Here is a 20,366-nt window from a genome sequence, read left to right as displayed (position 1 = left end):
ACAGACTATGAAATATTGGTATAATTATAAACTGGTTCCAAACTATAGATAGACAGTAAAAAGTTTGACAATGTCTAGATAGACATTAGATGTTAGACAGTCTATAGGTCAACAGGGTCAAAAGGTCAACCGTGACAAAAGGTTGACACTTTAAAGTTCGACATGTAAGAAGGTACACATGATCAACATGGTCAAAAGGACGACACAAAAATGGTCAACACTTTTTTTTTAGAGATAGGGTTAGGCACTTATCGGAGGTTTAGGGTTAGGCACTTACTACCACGATTAGGGCTAGGCACTTACCCCGACAGTTAGGGTTAGGCAACAGGGGGGAGGGTTAGGGTTAAGTACTTACCGGAGGGTTAGGAACTAGACCTACCCGACGGTTTTGGGTAGGCAACAGGAGGGAGGGTTAGGGTTAGGCACAAAGGGAGGGTTACGGTGAAGATTAGGGTTAGAAAAAAACAAATGTCGACCATTTTTGTGTCGACCATTTTTGTGTCAACCTTTTGACCCTGTGTACCATTTATACAAGTCGACTTTTACTGTTTATTTCTTAAATCGCACCCATTATAAACAATATGCTTCTGATTGTGTTTTGTTGTACAAAATGATGACATTATGCTTTTGATTGTGTTTTGTGGTACAAAAAGATGAAACATCCATATGTATTAAAAGTGTTAAACCTCTTTTTACAGGGTGCTAAAATAAAACTGACATGAATAAATTGTGCACTTACTCTCTTTCATTGCTTTCCGTTCAACATTTATTTGCAACAAACAGATTATTCCTGAAATGAACTGCTGAGGCAGTGACTGTCATGTAACAATGAGATAGAATTCTCCATGGCAAACAGTACAAACATGACGTTCTAGAATTGCATATGACAAGTTGTAATCCCAGAAATGCAACAAAACAAAAACTAAAATAGCATTGAGAAGGGAATCCAGAGTGTGTGAGAGCAGGGACAGTGTAGTGAGATTCTCCTGCAGCGATGCCTTTACCAAGGCGTAGATCATCTATCTTGGGGCAACAGCCCCCTTTATCCTCTGGAGAGCCTTCTGGGATTACCAGCCATAGGGTCAACATTGGGAGCTCCAGTAGCATGCCTAGGCCCCCTGGGGTTTATGTAGGCAGTGTCCCAACTGGGGGTGTAAGCAGCCTTGGTACTCGAGTATCTCGACGGGCCCTGGGCATCAGCAGTGTTTTTATGCAGGGACTACGCAGTTCTGGCCCAGCTGTTCCTGTAGCCCAAGGTTTGGAGAGAGGAAGAGTCCCAACTTTTGAATCTTTAAATAGTTGCCTGGTGGAATACATAGATAAAGTGAGAGCCCTAGAACAGGTGAACCGTGAGCTGGAAGAACACATCAGGGTATATCTGGACAAAAAAGCGTCAACTGTAAGCAACTGGGGATCTCTCAGGGACAATTGGGAGAATATATACCATCAGGTAAGTGTCATACAGTACGTGGTTATTGCATTCTGTAATATTAACACACATAGGCACATCAGAGCACTATTCATAGAGTTATATATGACACTTGGGGACAATATACTAACATGCCCTTTTCTCATTACTAAGATACATGCTGCATCACCATTTATCGCAGCAATGCAGAATGTCTATGCCTTGAAATGTACTAAACATGAGGGGCTATTACAGAATGTCTAGACCCTTGAAACCCCCCACAAAGCTTTTCTCTCCTCTGAAGTATATGTGGATTTGGTTGCTGTCTGTTCTGCTTTGAATGACTTCCTCCTAGATAAAGTTAAACTGTCCTTTAAGACGTGCCGTAGATGATGCTTCCAATGGGGCAATAAGCCAGGGAAGATGTTGGCTAGAGCTCTCCTGGGTCATAGAGCTCTCTCCTTTATCCCCTCTATTAAGGACAAGAAGGGTTTGGTCTACCATGATACCGGCAAGATTGCAGCTGTGGTTTGCTCTTATTATACTTCACTTTATAATTTATCTGATCCCATGCACCACCCTGGGACTCTGGAGAAATAGCAGGTCATTAGTGCATACCTCTCTTTAGAATAGGGTTTACCACAGCTTAGTGACCTGGAAAGGGATAATTTAGAGGAGCCATTTAATTTACCAGAATTGGAGGAGGTTATCAAATAAACCCCCACAGGAAAAAGCCCTGGCCCTGATGGCTTTACCATCAACTATTATAAGGCTTATAACACTTTCTCAAATCAGACCCCCTTCTCTCATCAATCCTTAGAATAACAGTACTGTTATTCTCAAAGAGACCCTGTTACTGTCCAATCTTCCGCCTTAGGGCGGTATTCAATTAGTTTCGCACCCGCGATAAAGTTTTGCATGCCGGAGTTTACACCTATATCGCGTATTTTAGCCACAGAAACTTATCGGATGCGTACCCGCGATTTGCCCTATTCAATTCCAAAAGACGCGAAAACGGAGACACGTGAAGTCAGTACAGGCGAAAAGTGGTGTCAGAATCGGGGAAATCAACCTGAACCCCCCAAAACGATGCATAAACATTGGGGATCAATGTAGTAGTGCCCGATTAGCCCTAATAAAACTGTTTGGGGTACTTAAGTTCGCACAATTGCCTCTAATTAGCGTCTTTGCACAAGTGGTGAAAAGTCGCAATCGGCGATACTTTTTCGCGAAGTCAGAACAGGCGAAAAGTGGTGCCTAAATCGAAGGAAATCAGCCTGAGCCCCCCAAAAAGATGCAGAAACATTGGGGATCAATGTAGTAGTCCCCAATTAGTCCTAATAAAACTGTTTGGGGTACATAAGTTGGTACATTTGCCACTAATTAGCGCCTTTGCACAAGTGGTGAAGAATAGCATAAAGCAGTATTTTTTGGAGAAAATAAGTAGTCCTGTCAAATTTGGGGTACCTGAAAATGTGTGCTAGCAATTTTAATGTCTCTAAAGTGTAGTTTTAATAAAAGTGAAATTCTTCCCTCATAAATGCACCTTGAATCCCAAAAACACTTGACCCCTTCTTAGAGCACCCCCAGAACCTTATTTCGCTAGTTTGCGAACTTGTCCCCACTTTGTGCTTTTTTGCCCCAAATTCAAAGTACTTTTTGGGGTTTTCCTCACTTTTTTTAGGGATTTTTTGATGCAGTTATCCTTTGGGGGATAAGTTTCCGACTGGCGAAAAGTCGCAATCGGCGATACTTTTTTGCGGATCTCGGCTTTTCGCTTCTAATTGAATACGGCCCTTAATGTCGAAAATATTTGCAAAACTCTGAGCGAATCGAAATGTATTAAACAGAGTCACCGAATCAGTGTTATGATATGTCACCTTTCCGGCAATCTCTGCACTGTCTGTATTGGATCAGCCTAGTGATGGTGTGATCCAGATTGGGTCCCTGTAGACGCGGTGCGCATGCATAAGATCTCGCAAAACTGAAATCTCGTTGTGGACTGACGCACATGCATAAAGACGTTGGGAGGTGGTAGTGAGACTGGTAAGTAACACATAGCTGGCTATGGCGACAATGTTATTAACAGAAGATCAAGGTGCTGCAGTCTACCTTGTAATACATTTTAGAGAAGTGGTAATAACCCTTTTTTCATCAAAAACACCAGAAAAAGGGATTAGCACTGCTACCTACAATCCACAATACATCAGTATAATAATTTGTTTCACTGTCACTTACTACAGCCTCAATGCTCCTTAAGTAATGTCTGTCTGACTTTGCATTACACATTTCATTTCTATTCAGTATTAATAAGCATATCTGCTGCTGCATTCAACTTCTTGGCACTGGATGATAAGAACATGTAATCTGGGGAGGAATAGACAGCTGCCATTGACTCAAATGCAACTTAGTGTAAATCTGTATTTCCCAAATCTGGTCCTCGTGCATCCCCCTTACAGCTCATGTTTTCGGGTTTCTGCCTGTGGAAACAGGTAAGATAAATACTGATTCAGCTAATTAGGGACTAGGGTAATAGACTGCCCTATGCAGGCATCAGCAAGTTCCCGGCGAGTCTGCCCGATGTTTTAAAGGGGCAATCATTTAAAAAGCAAAACAATAGGCAGACTCTCCAGGAACTTATCATGCAGGCTATTACATTCAGCCCTAGGACACCATTGCTTGATCAAAGAAATCCTAAAAACATGAGCTTTTGGGGGTGCATGAGGACCAGGTTTAGGAAATAATGGTATAAATCCTTGCACAATTTATACAAAATTATAAAACAGAAGTTTCATTTAGATAGGCATTTTCTTCTTATTAATTTGAATCTCTAGTCTGCTGTAGATTAGTAATTCTTATACAACCAGAGTTAACATGGGTCTGACTATAGTATATACAGTACTCTGCCTTCTCCATAAGCACCATTAATTCTCTTAGACATGAAATAGGAGACTGAAATAAGAAAAAGAAGAAATGGGAAATCATGCTGATTCCTAGAAATTACATTCCCATGTAAGTTTCCACTGATTTTGCAACTCAGATTTACTAAAGGCAAACACGAGTCCAAAAGACACTCTTGCAAATAAATACATATCAAAACACTCAAATAGAAGTCAATAGACCATCGAACTAACAAGTGATTACTTTCCTTAGAAAGGAATACAACTCACGGATTTACTAAGAATCATGTTGCAAGTTACAATAGAAAATAGTGCAGAATAGAAGAGATCAGTAAAAGACCCTGCGAGCTGCGTGTTCTGCCAAAGCACTGCACAGATCAGTCAGATCAGTCAATATTGTTATGTAAATCATGGGGGAGAGGGATTTTTAGAGACCGCACAGGAAAAAAATAATAACACTTACAATGTAGTCACTATAATAATCACAGACCAGCGTAATTTAGAAAGAGAATACTAAAGTATAATTCCTTAATAATGCTTATAAGTTTGCTGGTGGTGCACCATTGGAAAAGTACAGGAAGTACTTGTATAGTTTGTGTTGGGTCATAGGAGATATGACTCAAAAAAATAATTTTCCTTAGTTGATGCACTCTTAATTATGAATAATTATTACATTAAATATTTATATTACATGAAACTTAAAACTTAACTTTTAATCAGACAAAAAAACACAAAGAGACACACATATGTTAAATCTGCTCGCAATTGTAGCATATAATGCTGCAGATCACTAACTCCCTTTAGGAGTGTTTTTAAACTGGCTCAAAAATTTAATCAATTAAAGGTCTATTGCCACACCATTAAGTAGTGAGTAATTAATAAATTGTTAAATACAACATTATCCCTTGTATTAATGTTATTAGACCATTTTTTGAACAAGAAAAGGTAGTAAGTGAAATATATTAATGAAAAAACCAAGATATTAAGACTTAAATAATAGTCCAATTATTCATGTGGTTTATATGCAGCAGGACTATTCACATCCTCATAATTTGCCCACTGTCAGTATTGGATATTGCTTATTGCATTATATATATACTCCTGACAGTGGGCAAATTATGAGGATGTGAATAGTCCTGCTGCATATAAACCACATGAATAATTGGACTATTATTTAAGTCTTAATATCTTGGTTTTTTCATTAATATATTTCACTTACTACCTTTTCTTGTTCAAAAAATGGTCTAATAACATTAATACAAGGGATAATGTTGTATTTAACAATTTATTAATTACTCACTACTTAATGGTGTGGCAATAGACCTTTAATTGATTAAATTTTTGAGCCAGTTTAAAAACACTCCTAAAGGGAGTTAGTGATCTGCAGCATTATATGCTACAATTGCGAGCAGATTTAACATATGTGTGTCTCTTTGTGTTTTTTTGTCTGATTAAAAGTTAAGTTTTAAGTTTCATGTAATATAAATATTTAATGTAATAATTATTCATAATTAAGAGTGGATCAACTAAGGAAAATTCTTTTTTTGAGTCATATCTCCTATGACCCAACACAAACTATACAAATATTGTTATGTATTCACATCAGTTTGAAAGCATGGGGGTGACTTTATCAAGTGAACGATGTAAAGGTTCTGAGTCTGTGCCATGGTGCCAAGTAACAATAGCTGCTCACAAGCTGTGTTCATTTGTGATAAGCATCTATGGCCTGTATTCATTTACAGGCGAAAAGTTGGAAAGGTTTCGCCTGTCTGACTTTCCGCCTCCTTCGCCTGTTTCAGAGTCAAAAAGTTTTCATGTGCACGTCCCCACTTTTCTCCCTGTTCAATTTCAAACCAAGCGAAAACAGAAAACGGCGACAGCGGAACAGGCGGAAAGTACTGTCAGAATTGGGAAATCAGTCTGTACCCCAAAAAAAGATGCACTAACATAGGGAATCAATGTAGATGTGTACTAATACTCCTAATAAAAGTGTTTGGGGTACTTAAGTATTTTAAATAGCTTCTTATTAGCATCTATGCAAAAGTGGGGAAGGATGGCATAAAGCAGTAATTTTTGGTGAAAATAAGTAGTTCAGTCAAATTTGGGGTACTTGAAATGGGTGCTAGTATATTTTTATGCTTCTATAGTGAACTTTTAAATAATGTAAAAAACACACCTGTTACATGCACCTCTAATCCCAACACACCTAATACATCCTTGCAGACCCCCCAGAAGTCTATTTTGCTAGTATTTATGCTTGTCCCCCCACTTTTTACTTTTTTGCCCCAAAAATGAAAGTACTTTTTTGGGTGTTCTTATTGATTTCTTTTTCAAGATTTGACCTTTGGGAGACTGTGCCAAGGGTTCTGGGTCAATTGCACCCAAAAATAAAGATTTCTACTTCAGGGTCCATAGGGTATCCACAGGATACCTTTGGGTATAGGTGTGACATCAGTCGCTGGGCACCATAGAGTTAAGCTTTTCAGCCTCCCAGGATGCACTAGGGTCCCCCTCCTATACCCCGCCCCCGAGCCAAGGCACCTCAGTTTAGTTTGGTGCCCGGCCGGAGTCGGGTGCACCAGTCGGAGTGGGGGCTAGAAGAGCCCCTGAAGCTTTCTTCAGTGCAGCTGTGGCTGCACATCTGGATGTACAGCATGGACAGTCAGTCCTGACGTCCATGCTGTCTTCCCTACACCCCCGCCGGTACCAGAACGCCGGTATCGATATGGGGATGCTGGTGAGTATCTGGGCTCACAGCTAGCGGTGACCCCAGATGTTCCGGACCATGGCCGGATCCAAGGGGGACAAAGGTAAGCAGCGGGGTCCCGCGGTGGGTCCCCGCTGGTCACATGGTCCTAAGTCCCCAGGCAGGGGGCTCCCTCGGGACTGGCTGCAGCGTGGAGCCAGGCGACCAACCTGCGCTTTCCACTAGCCCCTGGGACAGCGGACCGCAGCAGAGCGGTAGCGCTGCGGCGTCCCAGGGGTTAAATGCATGCCAGGGGAGCGCACCTTCCCTGTCTCACAGCCGGCGCCTCCCCCGCTGCACACAGCCCTCTGCACGCTGCCGACTGGTCCTGTGGCAGCGCTCCTCCCCCAGGCCAGCCTCCTCTCTGCTCCTCGGCGGCCATCTTCTCCAGAACGCATGGTGAACGCTGTTGGAAGCCTGGAAGGAAGCATCATGGTCTGGGTCCCCCCGCATACCTCTCCTCCGCTGTGGTCAGGTCTGTGTATGCAGCGCTGTGTCCTACCAGGCCCTGTGTCTGCGTAGTTGAGTGATCAGCGCTGTTAGTGCAGGAATTGATTTTCTTTGCATTGTATGTGACTGTGCTAGCGCTGCTGCCTGTAACTTTTCTCTAAACTGTCAGCTTTATTACTGTCCCTGTTCTTTCTGCTAAGCCCTTGCGGTGCGGTGCTGCAGGGTGGTCTCTCGCCTATTTAAGATATAATTGGTGAGAGAGGTCACATACGTGGTGCCATCATGTCCGAAAGTGATTTTCCCCTCCGGCTACAGTGTACTACGTGTAAAGTACCGTTAGCGGAGGGGGAGGGTAGCGCGGAGGGCCTTTGCCGGCAGTGTTTGTCCATGGCGCAGCCTCTTACGGTTACAGCACCGGTACAGGAGCCGCCCTGGGCTTGTTTCGCTCAGGCGCTTACAGCCTTAGTGGGCCAGTTAGCTCCGCAGCCCGCGTTTACACCGATGGGTTTATCCCAGCAGTCAGTGGTGTCGTCACCCATGCAGGGTTTCCCACGACAATTGGTGGTACCCCACAGTCTCCCTATTTCCCCGCTCCCGGTTTCTCAGGTTAACTCCCTGACGAGTTCTGTACAGCACTTGTCGGATGTGTTGCAAGGGGAGTCTGTGATGCGGCCGCATAAACGGCCGGTGGCGTCTCTGTCGGCTCCTTATGAGGATGACGAGGGGACGTCTGATGATGGGGAGATTCTGGATCCTTACGATAGGGAACCTCTCCATACTAAGGACGCTGATGCTAAGTCCAAAGTATATATTCCTGGACTTATTCGGGCGGTCCACACAGCCTTGGTGATTGAGGACGAAGTTCCCCCAGCGGCTAGATCTAAATATGCCTTTTTCAAAGATGTGAAGGGCGATGCCACAGTCTTTCCTCTTTCGGGTCAGTTGGTGGACCATTTAGAGGAGGCGTGGAAACAGCCTGGCAAAAGATACCAGCCGCAGAGACGCCTGGTGGTGGCTTATCCGTTCGCGGATAATTATTTTGCAAAGTGGGAATCCCCTCCACAGGTGGATTCTCACGTGACCCATCTTGTCCGTAGTGCCACATTGCCGATGCCATCTATGTCCTTCCTTAAGGATGCTACGGACCGCAAGGTGGAGATCTGCCTGAAGTCCGCTTATTCCCTTGCGGGGGGGGCAGCACGGCCGGCTATGGCCATTTGCTGGGTTGCCAGAGCGATGGAGCGCTGGGCGGATTCATTAGAGGCTTCTTTTGATTCTGACTGTCCGGCCGAACAGGCGGAGTTGATTGGTAATCTCCGTGATTCGGCCACTTATATCAACGAGGCGGCCCTAGACATTAGTACTCTGGTGTCTAGAATTTCTTCAGCAGCGGTGGCTGCTCGTCGCACCTTGTGGCTGCGATCCTGGAAGGCAGACGCAGATTCCAAAAAGGGTCTGGAGGCGTTGCCGTTTACCGGAGAAGTTCTCTTCGGTCCGGATCTGGAGATAATATTGTGGCCACGCTGGCGGTAGCCAAATCGGCTTGTCTCCCGTCGGCCGCTGCTCCTTCTGGTTCTGGACCATCGTCCTTTCGGTCATCAAGGGCCCAGGGCAGGCCCAAACCACAGTCGTTTCCTTGACAGGCTGGCCCTAAGAAATCGGCCAAGCCCCGGAAGCAGACATGAAGTACCAGACGTCTGGCTCCCAAGCCAGATGACAAGCCTGCGGCCTGACGGTCCGGGCCTCCCTTTGGGGGATCCCAGGGTGGGAGGCCACCTGCTGCAGTTCGCCCAGTGTTCGAACCACACTGTGGTCGGCCACTACGACAGACACTTGGGTTCTGGAGGTGGTTTCCCACGGATATGCCCTCTCCTTCCGGCACAGACCCCCGGCTCGATTCTTCACCACGGTTCTACCATCAGACCGGAACAAGGTTACGGAGCTGCAGAAGGTATTGCACACTATGCTTCAGGCTGGAGTTATAGTGCCTGTTCCATTCTCCCAGAGGGGCCAGGGTTTCTAGTCAAATCTATTTTTGGTACAGAAACCCAATGGGTCGTATCGTCCGATTCTCAACCTCAAAGCACTCAACAAGTCTTTGCGGGTTCCGAAGTTTCGGATGGAGACCCTACGGTCCATCATTCTGGCGCTGGAACCTGGGGACTACATGGTGTCATTGGACATACAGGACGCTTACCTGCATGTCCCTATTCTTGTGCGCCATCAACAGTTCCTCAGGTTTGCAATCCGCAGCGACCACTTCCAGTTTCGGGCGTTACCTTTTGGCCTGGCGACAGCACCACGTGTTTTCACCAAGGTGATGGCGGTCATGGCGGCTTCTCTGCGGCTGCAGGGAGTCCGCATGTTGCCGTACTTGGACGACCTGTTATTGGTGGCAGGATCTCCAGAGCTCCTGTTATGCCACTTGGACCTGACCATTGCACTGCTGCAACGGCACGGCTGGCTAATCAACTGGCAGAAGTCCACTCTAATCCCGTCTCAGAGGATTCTGCATCTTGGAGCCTTATTGGACTCGGGACAGCAAAGGATCTTCATGACGGAGGACAAGATCTCTGCTTTACAGACAAGGGTGCGCAGTTGTCTGCACAGCCGCCGGGTGTCCCTACACTCGGCGATGAGGTTACTGGGCTCCATGGTGTCGGTGTTCGACATGGTGGAATATGCCCAGTTTCACTCCAGACCTCTGCAGCACCTGATCCTGTCCAAGTGGAACGGGCTGCCTCAGTCTATGGAGTCCCAGACGATTGTGATCACCCCGGAGGTTCGCCTGTCCCTTGCGTGGTGGTTACAGACGACCCACCTCAACAAGGGACGTCCGTTCTGGGTTCCAAATTGGGTCCTGTTGACAATGGACGCCAGTCTTCGGGGCTGGGGAGCAGTTTCGGGTCCACACTTGTTCCAGGGCAGGTGGACGCCGACAGAAGCGGAGCTTCCAATAAATATCTTGGAACTCCGTGCGGTCTTCAATGCTCTCCAGCAGGCACATCGGTTTCTCCAGGGTCACCCGGTGCAGGTCCAGTCGGACAACGCTACCACTGTGGCCTACATAAACAGGCAAAGAGGAACTCGCAGTTGGGCGGCTCTCGTAGAGGTCTCTCGGATCCTGGTTTGGGCGGAGCGCAATCTTCCGGCCATATCAGCGGTCTTCATCCCGGGAGTGCTAAATTGGGAGGCGGACTTTCTAAGTCGCCAGGACGTTCATCTGGGGGAATGGTCCCTGCACCCGGACGTTTTTCAACTGCTGGTGGACAGGTGGGGTCTTCCAGAGATCGATCTCATGGCGTCCCGGCACAACAACAAGTTGCCGGTGTACGGGTCTCGCACAAGAGACGAAGGGGCGTCTCTGGTGGATGCTCTGTCCGTCTGGTGGACGTTCCGGTTCGCATACCTGTTCCCTCCGGTCTCCCTTCTTCCACGGGTAATCCGGAAATTCAAACAGGAAGGAGGGACGCTCCTGTTGATAGCTCCCGCGTGGCCCAGACGGCACTGGTTCTCAGACCTTCAGGGTCTGTCCGTGGACAGTCCTCTGCGGTTGCCGCTACGACCGGACCTTCTGTCTCAGGGTCCTTGTCTTCACCCGGACCTGACTCGGCTGTCTTTGACGGCATGGCTGTTGAGACGGCCATGCTGAGGTCCCGGGGGTTTTCCAGCTCTGTGGTGCGTACCATGTTGCGAGCTCGGAAACCGTCTTCCGCGAGGATATACCATTGCGTGTGGCATACGTTCTTCCAGTGGTGTCGACCGAGAGGTTATGCACCGCGGGAGTTTCGTCTGTCTCGGATTCTCGCCTTCCTGCAAGCGGGACTAGATCATGGGCTTCGCCTTGCTTCTTTGAAGGTACAGGTTTCGGCCCTATCTGTCTGGTTTCACCGTAGGATTGCTACAATCCCGGATGTGCGCACCTTTATGGAAGGTGTTCTCCGCATTCAGCCGCCCTTTGTTCCACCTATGGTGCCTTGGGATTTGGCTGTGGTCCTGAGGGCTCTCCAAGGACCGCCGTTTGAACCACTGGGCTCAGTGGATCTTAAATGGCTAACAGCTAAGACTGTTTTCCTTCTGGCTATTGCTTCGGCCAGACGTGTTTCTGAGTTAGGGGCTCTTTCTTGTAGACCCCCTTTCTTGGTTTTTCATGGGAACAGGGCAGTGCTCCGCACTCGGCCCGAGTTTCTTCCCAAAGTTGTTTCCCAGTTTCATGTTAACAAGGAAATCGTTGTTCCGGCCTTTAACTCACCGAGTCTTTCCGTGGGTGAAGCCTCTTTGGATGTTGTGCGGGCCTTAAGGACTTATGTTGACCGCACTTCTTCGTTTAGGAAGTTGGACGCTTTGTTTGTCCTCTATGGCTTCCGTAAAAAGGGTTGGCCTGCTTCAAAGCAAACTTTGGCAGCCTGGATCCGTATGGCTATTTCTGAAGCTTATCTTCATGAAGGCCTACCGGGTCCTCCTTCTCTGAAGGCTCATTCCACTAGGTCTGTGGGTCCTTTGTGGGCAGCTCGACGTGGTGCCTCGGCAGTTCAGAATTGCAAGGCTGCTACGTGGTCTTCTGTCCATACCTACGTGAGGTATTACAGGTTTGACACCTTCGCCTCTCAGGATGCTTCCTTCGGGCAGCGGGTTCTCCTTTCTGCACAGGAGCGTCCCCACCCTTAAAGGATACTGCTTTGGGACATCCCCAAGGTATCCTGTGGATACCCTATGGACCCTGAAGTAGAAAATATGAGATATGGTAAAAACTTACCCTTGTTATCTCTATTTCTATGAAGTCCATAGGGTTCCACAGGACTCCCGCCCTGTCGCACCTGTGCTGCAGATGGGCTTTGCTCTGGTCACCGGTTTTCCGTCTCCCTCTGGTGAGAATGTGATTCTTGTATGTGTCCAGATCTTTTTTCTCTCTCTTCCTTCTCCTCCTCCGGCCTATGGCTTGATAACTAACTGAGGTGCCTTGGCTCGGGGGCAGGGTATAGGAGGGGGACCCTAGTGCATCCTGGGAGGCTGAAAAGCTTAACTCTATGGTGCCCAGCGACTGACGTCACACCTATACCCCAAGGTATCCTGTGGAACCCTATGGACTTCGTAGAAATAGAGATAACAAGGGTAAGTTCTTACCATAGCTCATATTTTTGCACTTCTTTTCACCTGCTATTCATAGGCGAATCTTTCTCGCCTATGACATTGCATTGAGTTTCCGCGTAGGCGAATTCTGGCTGGAATTGAATTTGGAGATATGTTCCGACCAGGCGAAAAGCGGCAATAGGCAAAACTTTTTTGCCAATTATGGCTTTTCTCCTCTAATTGAATACGGCCCTAAATCTTTTTGTTACATAGGGCCTCATATATCAACGAGTTTTAGCACTCAAAACGAGTGATAAAACTCATTGCGTATGATAATGATGCTCCAGCCAATCAGCTCTCAACTATCATCTTTTTAAAAAATCACAGTTGGGAGCTGATTGGTTAGAGCACCATTTATCATACACAGCAAGTTTTATGACTCATTTTGAGTGATAAAACTTGTTGATAAATGAGGCCCATAATCCGATACAGTATATGTATTATGTGATACAAATTTTTTACATACAAACTTACGCACTCAACACACACATATTAAGGACTATATTTACTAAAGTGAGAGTTATTATAAGTGGAGATGTTGCCCATAGCAACCAAACAGATTCTAGCTATTATCTTCTAGCATACCTCCCAACATTGATGAAGCTGAAAGAGGGACATAACGAGCGCCGAAGATGCGCGTCGCCGAAAAGGGGATGGGGCCTATCAATGAGGGTAGTGGCTTACTGTGAGTGGGCGTGGCCTCACCTCGCACCCCATTTTGTCACTCTGGGGACATGCCCAGCAGTCTCGAAGATACTGGGCTGCCCCCTGAGACTTAGCCTGCACAGTAAAGATGCCGTGCACATACGCACGGCATCTACTCAACCGCTGTGTGTGCTCTCCCCAACTTCCCCCCGCTCCAAAGAACATTGCGGCCCGTGGGTGGGACGGCGGGACAGTCCCAGAAATACAGGACTGTCCCGCCCAAAGCTGGACAGTTGGGAGGTACAGTATGTTCTAGAAGGTGCTAGTTAAATGTTAAGTAGAATCTGATTGGTTGCTATGAGCAACATCTCCACTTCTAAATACTCTCGCTTTAATAAATATACTCCTAAGTTTATTTTCAGTACCATTTGATATTGAGGGTTGGTTACCCATATAGAAATAGACAGAGCCTGTATCTATCTACAGTAGGACAGCACTGCAGTTCCTGCAACTACGATATACACAAACTTGCAACTATCACAAGATGGTCGCTGGTTGGTACAACTTACATTTGTTCCAGTTTTAACAAAGGCCTACGTAGGTGGTAATTCAATAAGCGTTGATGGCCCCTTACTAACACATTTTAACCATTTGTATTGCTTGCAAAATACATTTTCACTACTAGGCCTTAATGAACTTTTTTTTAAAAACACCTTGCTAATACATCAGATACAATGCCCAAGCAGTGACCACAGGGTCGGACAGGCCTACACTGGTGTAGGGGAATCAGTGCTGTACCAGGGCTTTATGCCGCCCTGTGCCAGCCACACACCCCTACACCAGTGACATCATGATGTCACACCAGTGGCGGAACTCTCGGAGACAAGGTAGTCATTTGCTGCTGAGCGCTAGCCCTGAGGGGGCACCTGGCTCCATTGTCACCCAGCCGTTCCGGGCACTGCTGAGGACCCGCACCTGTTGCACTGCTGAGGAGCTGCATGGAGGAGCAGCGCCGCTGATCAGCACTCCACCTCCATCACCTGCTGCTGCCGGAGTGCTCTATGGTCGCGGACGTCAAGTAGTGTGTGACCGCCGTGACCCGCCAGAGCACCTGACGCGCACGCAAGGGGGGTTTCTGACTAAAAACACATCAGTAACAAACACATCACCGGTGGAACTTCCGGCGATGTGTTTGTTTTAGCAGCCAATGAGAGTCAGATAGACTCTCATTAGCTGCTTTATCCACGGAGGGAGCCGGGCGGAGCTAACTCATGAGCTCTGCCTTCCGGCTCCCGCAGTGGTGATGGGAGAGACGTCATGATGTTTCTCCCATAGTGCCGAGTGGGAGGACAGAGGAGTGGATGGTAACGGGCGCAGGAACGGGATTTAGGTAAGTAATATGTTATGTGTTATTTCTGTAAGGGGCATTGCATAGGGGGGACCCACTACTGGGTGCACTACATAACGGGGCACTGCATAGGGGGACCCACTACTGGGGGTATTACATAATGGGGCACTGTATAAGGGGTACTACTGGGGGCACTGCATAGGAAGGGCCACTACTGAGGGCACTGTATAAAGGGCACTGCATAGGGGACCACAACTGGGGGCACTGTATAAAGTGCACTACATAGGGGGCCCATTACTGGGGGGCACTACATAGGCGGACACTGTATAAGGGGCACTGCATAAGGGGACATCTACTGGGGGCACTGCATAGGGGACCACTACTGGGGGCACTATATATGGGGCACTACTGGGGGCACTGTATAAGAGGAACTGCATAGGGGGCGGAGGCAGCTGGGGCTGGCGTAGGTGCTGGGGGGGTGGGGGCATTTTAATTTGGGTTGGGGAACCAACATTTATCTTGCCTCTGGGAACCTGGGATGAACTTACGCCACTGTGTCACACCCAGGGGGTGCAGCTCCCGGCTTCATTAAGTAGAGAACTGCCCAGAGTATCCTAAGGAATGCTCCTGGCAGCTCCACAGTCTGCAGGGTCCCTTTGATGCTCTGGGCCAGGGGTTAAAGTGGGCAGGAATGGGGTGGAACTGAGTTCCATCATTTCTAATGGTAGGTGGAACTAGTTCCACCTCCACCAAGTCCCTGCACAGAAGTCCTACAGACAGAGAGCCACTCTCTATCTGCCTAGGGAGGCTCGATTTCTTCAGAGGTCCCTCATTTCAGAGAAACCAGCATATAGGTAAAGATAGAATAAAGAGAAGGCAATACATAGGGGTTGCAAAAAAATATTGGGCATCCAAGTGACATAGACTAGTTTGTGGGGACCCCATAACAAAAACTCAGAGGCACAGCAGAAAAATAATACTGATGATATAGAACTTTTTTTTTTACTTTTTAAGAGATCTAACATTGTAGTCTCAGCTGATGGCAGCAGTGCTAAGAAAAGCATCTAAAATGTATTTCACACTGTCATAGCCCCAAAAGCTTCTGGGGCTTAGACTTCACTTTACTGTTTCCTATACACAATAGTGTGTGTGTGTGTGTGTGTGTGTGTGTGTGTGTGTGTGTGTGTGTGTACACAATAGTGTGTGTGTGTGTGTGTGTGTGTGTGTGTGTGTGTGTGTGTGTGTGTGAAGAACAGTTTTCACACTTGTTTTGGCCAGTAGAACTAGCGTGGCAGGGGTGGGGGAGTAGACAGCGGGGGAGATGAGTTCTACCACCTCACTAGGACCATTTTAAGCCCTGCTCTGGGCGGCTCTACAGTAGGGGCGGCTCTACAGTAGCATTAGTGGCTGCAGGGTGATGTTCCAGGCACTCTGAAAGCCCCATGCAGGTGGCATGGGGCAGCGACAGTGCTGCCCACAGGGCCCTGGGCTCTGTGCGGAGGCACCACTTGCACTCCACTAGTTACGGACCTGGGGGAAATCCGCCCTTCACCCGCCTGCCAATCAAACTTAGCAGTTGGTTTAACATATCCAATGCTTTCATGTGTGAAAATAATATTTAAAATATAGCATATCACAAACTAAGAATGTAGTTGTAAAAGAATAAAATGTAACCAACACTTAAGTCATCCCAGTGGTAATAATTTATATAACAGAATCTTTTTTTCTTAATGGCATGTATTTGACTTTTATTGGATCTAATGCATTCCTCATTGTGTTATGGGGGCCTCCTATCATATGTAGAGCGTATTGTGTTATATATGTGATTTATTATCATACATACAGTATGTTACATTCCCAGCACTATAGTGCGTACACTGAAGTGCATAATCTGGTAGATTAGGTTTATTGTATCAAGCAGTGAAAAGAGTGGAGAAGTGAACAAGTGGAGAAGTTGCCCATAGCAACCAATCAGTTTCTACCTATCATTTCATAGAATGTACTTGACAACTGCTACCTCAAAGCTGATTGTTTGCTATGATTGGCAGGTAGAACTTGCCTTTTATTTTGTGATAGAACAGATCTAGTTCTTACAATATTATTGATGAAACACCATTATGGGAGCTACAACAATTCTAAGACATACAACTTCTGTAAGTCAACATAAAATATACAGTATATATATATATATATATATATATATATATATATACTGTATTGTTGTGACTGGAAATCTTCACAAATCTTTGTCGAGTTTGAACGTGCTCGTTTTTTATTCTCAATCTACATAGTGTGCATCACAACATTTTAAAAAACAAAATCAAGACAAAACAAGCCACAGCCACCATATGACGAAGCCACAGCCAAAGTTACAGAAATGTAGTCAGGGGGGTTTGTAACAATTTTATGTTGGGGTAGGTATTATATTATTTAATTTTGGTGGTGCTTCCCCCTCCCCTCCCCCCACCTCTTCCTCTCACCCTCCTCCCCTCCCTCCAACTCATACATACCTACTCTCCCGGAAGTGACGGGAGGCTCATGAATTTTGGAGAGCCACCCGCACCCCCAGAAGAGTACATGGACCTCCCGCATCTGGCCCACTTCTTAGTGAGGTGGGCAGGATGGACCGATAATTGCCAGGAATCGCAGCACATATGGCATGAATTGCGGCTCCGGCTGAATGGGCGGGGCTAAATGACGCAGAAATGCATCATTTGGCCCTGCCCCCTCCTCAAGCTTCCGCGATTCGAGCCAGTTTGCTGTGACGGCTAATGACATAGGAACCCGGCCCTGCCCCCCAAAGTGGTCAGCTGTGTCTGCTCTCCGGGCATCTCCCAGAGAGCTGATAAGAAAGTCGGCAAGTATGCTCCAACTTACGCATTGCTGGGCGGCAGGCGCATAGACACCGGAGCAGTAGGAGGTAGGGACTGGAGCAGTGGCCGCCTATGGTCAAGGGCTGTGCTTTATAGCAATAGGAGAAGTTGTAGTGTGTGGTCTTTCAACTTAAAGACCGCACATTACATCTCCTCCTCCTCCGTGCTGTGCAGGGGCCATGCAACCTATTGCTATAAAGCACAGTCCTGGACCATCTGCGACCGCCGCTCCACAGTGGCACCTTTCAAATGTTTGCGGGGTCGAGCCACCCCTTTGACCCCCCCCTTTCCGGCACTTATGAATGTAGTCAAAATCAAACACATATTTCCTCCTATGGACAATGTAATATTTAACAAATATTAAGAAGCCAATATTATTTATAAATTGAGCAATGGGGCCAATAATATTTTATGTCAATTGTGGCCATATTAAGTAATAAATGATAGAGGCACAGATTATATTGCACACTTATCTACATGCTTTCATCATTGATTAAGTGATTTGGATCCAATTTGCATAAAAAAATTATAATATTTATCAAAGACATAGGGCCAAATGTAATAGGGTGAGAGTTTAGAAAAGTGAGAGTTTCTGACACTTTTTAAACTTTACCAATGTAATAGAGTCCAAAAACAAAGTAACAGAGCGAACTTGCATTTTTTTTAGACTTAAAAAACTCACGATTTAAAATCTCATTCAGATGTTTTCCCATTTTGAAGATAAAACTCAACCAATGTGAGAGTTTACTGCTAAACTCTCACATTTTCTAAACTCTCACCCTATTACATTTGGCCCATATTGTCCACATAATCAAAATTTTATTTATTAATAACTAGCTGGAGTACCCGGCGAATGTTTGTTTACACATCATCCTCAAACAAACCTGTCCTTAGGGAGGCCTCACAAAAAGTGTGATAAACTTCCCCATCAACAGTCCTTAGGTCTTCGAAGGAAGTAGGACCTGTAATGGTGTAAAGCAAACTTCGGAGATAGAAGCATTCTAAATGTGTCGGATTTACAGTGTGAACACGGCCAAGAGCTTCTGTTGCTCTGATACTAGGATGACCATCTACAGCGACTCCCTGTTTTCTGAGCATAAAAACTTTTCCAGAAGCATTCCATGTGTAATATTTTGGCATCTTACAGTACAGGAAGGTCCTTGCAAAGTCATCATTTTGACACAGTTCGAAGAAAGAAGTCAATGTTGTTTGGTATAGTTAGACAGCTGAGAATGCTGAGAAAGCCTGCTAAAGCTCTCTTCGATAATAAACATTAAGATCATGACAAAACATGACAATACAAAATGCTCGCTCCGAAGCCCTACCCATATGCCGTGAGGCCCCACAATGAGATTACAGCAAAAATTGTGTTTTTTAATTAATTAAAAATTAACAGTAATTAATTTAAATTTCACAGTTTTTTAGTTGCCTCAGGCGTTTTTATTTTGCTCGTATGTAAAATTTCACGATCTTGGCTTGTAAACTGTAGATTTGTATAGAAAGCCAGAAGTACAGAAATAGTCTAAATAGTACAGGTAAGAAAATTCTTAAATATCACCACAGGAGGCAGCAGACAGCAGTACTGAGTGCAAGGCCCCGCAATGAGTGTCCAGCAAAAATTGTGTTTTTTAATTAATTAAAAATTAACAGCAATTAATGTTGATTTCAAATTTTTGTAGTTGCCTCGGCCGTGCTTTAATAAACTGGTATGTAAAATTTCACGATCTTGGCTTGTAAACTGTGTATAGAAAGACAGAAGGAGAAAAGGACAAATTTTCGCTTTTATATAGTAGAAAATTAATTAATTATTGGTCCCAATAATAAATTATAAAATAATTATGCGATAGATAGATATAGATAGATAGATATTATTTGGGGCCTGATTCATACTTGTACGCAAACCCAATTGCTAGAGATCTACCCTTGTGCAGGTCTCTATCTGTGAGTATGCTTGCAGGGCCACTAAGCCGCAACATGATTGTGGATGTTTGGGGGAAGGGAATGGCTGGGGACAGCAAGCGTTCCTAAAAACAGGTGCATGTCACAATGGTGCTCGGATGCTGTGTCTTGAGATGCAGCACTAGGACAGGGCCGGCTGGCATTCCTAAAAACAAGGGCGTTCCAGAAAACAGGCATGTCGCATTGGTGATCCGATGCTGCATCCTCAGACGCAGCACTTGGACCTGTGATTCTGTCAGGGGACGTCTTTTTTATCACAGCATGACAATACTGTACATTTCTTACTCACAAATAATACAGATATTCAGATAAATAAGTTGTTGGCACAGATTTACCTTTATACTTGTATATTTTTTCTGGAAAAACAAAGCGAAATAGACTATCAATACGTTTAGTCACAAGATGGCAGCAGATACACAAGTTATTGTCTTCACTGTAGGAAGTTTTCTGACAACATCTGTAGCATGACTGTTATTTGATTGCAGACTTTAAATACTAATGTAACATATGACTATGCAATACATGTACAAAAATTAGCACCATCCCAAATCTACAGTAATTTTCCCTTGAATACACAACTGCCAGTGACTGAAGGTGCGTATACACTAGCCGATAAAATGAACGATTGAACGATAACAATATCATTATCGTTCAATTGTTCATTATATCGGCGAGTGGATATGCCGTCAACGACCAGCGATGCGTGCTCCAGCTGGTCGTTAACGACGTAGTTCATTACCTGTATATCTATATATCGTTCAGTGTTAGCTCAATGGGCCTAATTCAGCAAGGGATGCAAGGGAGAGAATGCATGCACTCGGCCGATGTTTACGCACTGCGCATACATATGCATCACACTGCGCGTGCGCGAACTAGCCAGTGCGATTGGGTAAGGGTACGCAGACTA

At 45.7% G+C, this 20,366-nt stretch overlaps 1 protein-coding gene across 2 annotated transcripts in view; it reads left to right on the top strand.

The window, feature by feature from the left end:
- Positions 1 to 904: 904 nt before the first annotated feature.
- The window catches only part of BFSP2 (beaded filament structural protein 2), an 82,346-nt gene continuing 62,884 nt past the window's right edge, over positions 905 to 20,366 (top strand). For both annotated transcript variants that reach the window (XM_088463815.1, XM_088463823.1), the window contains exon 1: positions 905 to 1,450. In XM_088463815.1, the coding sequence (XP_088319941.1) occupies positions 995 to 1,450 (456 nt within the window). In that variant the 5' untranslated portion in view covers positions 905 to 994. The remainder of the gene's footprint in view (positions 1,451 to 20,366) is intronic.

The sequence above is a fragment of the Taudactylus pleione genome, unplaced genomic scaffold (assembly GCF_031769625.1).
Source record: "Taudactylus pleione unplaced genomic scaffold, aTauple2 ptg000053l, whole genome shotgun sequence".
In the NCBI taxonomy this organism is placed as follows: Eukaryota; Metazoa; Chordata; class Amphibia; order Anura; family Myobatrachidae; genus Taudactylus; species Taudactylus pleione.
Note: the sequence above shows the minus strand (reverse complement) of the source record. Positions and strands in the feature narration are given on the sequence as shown.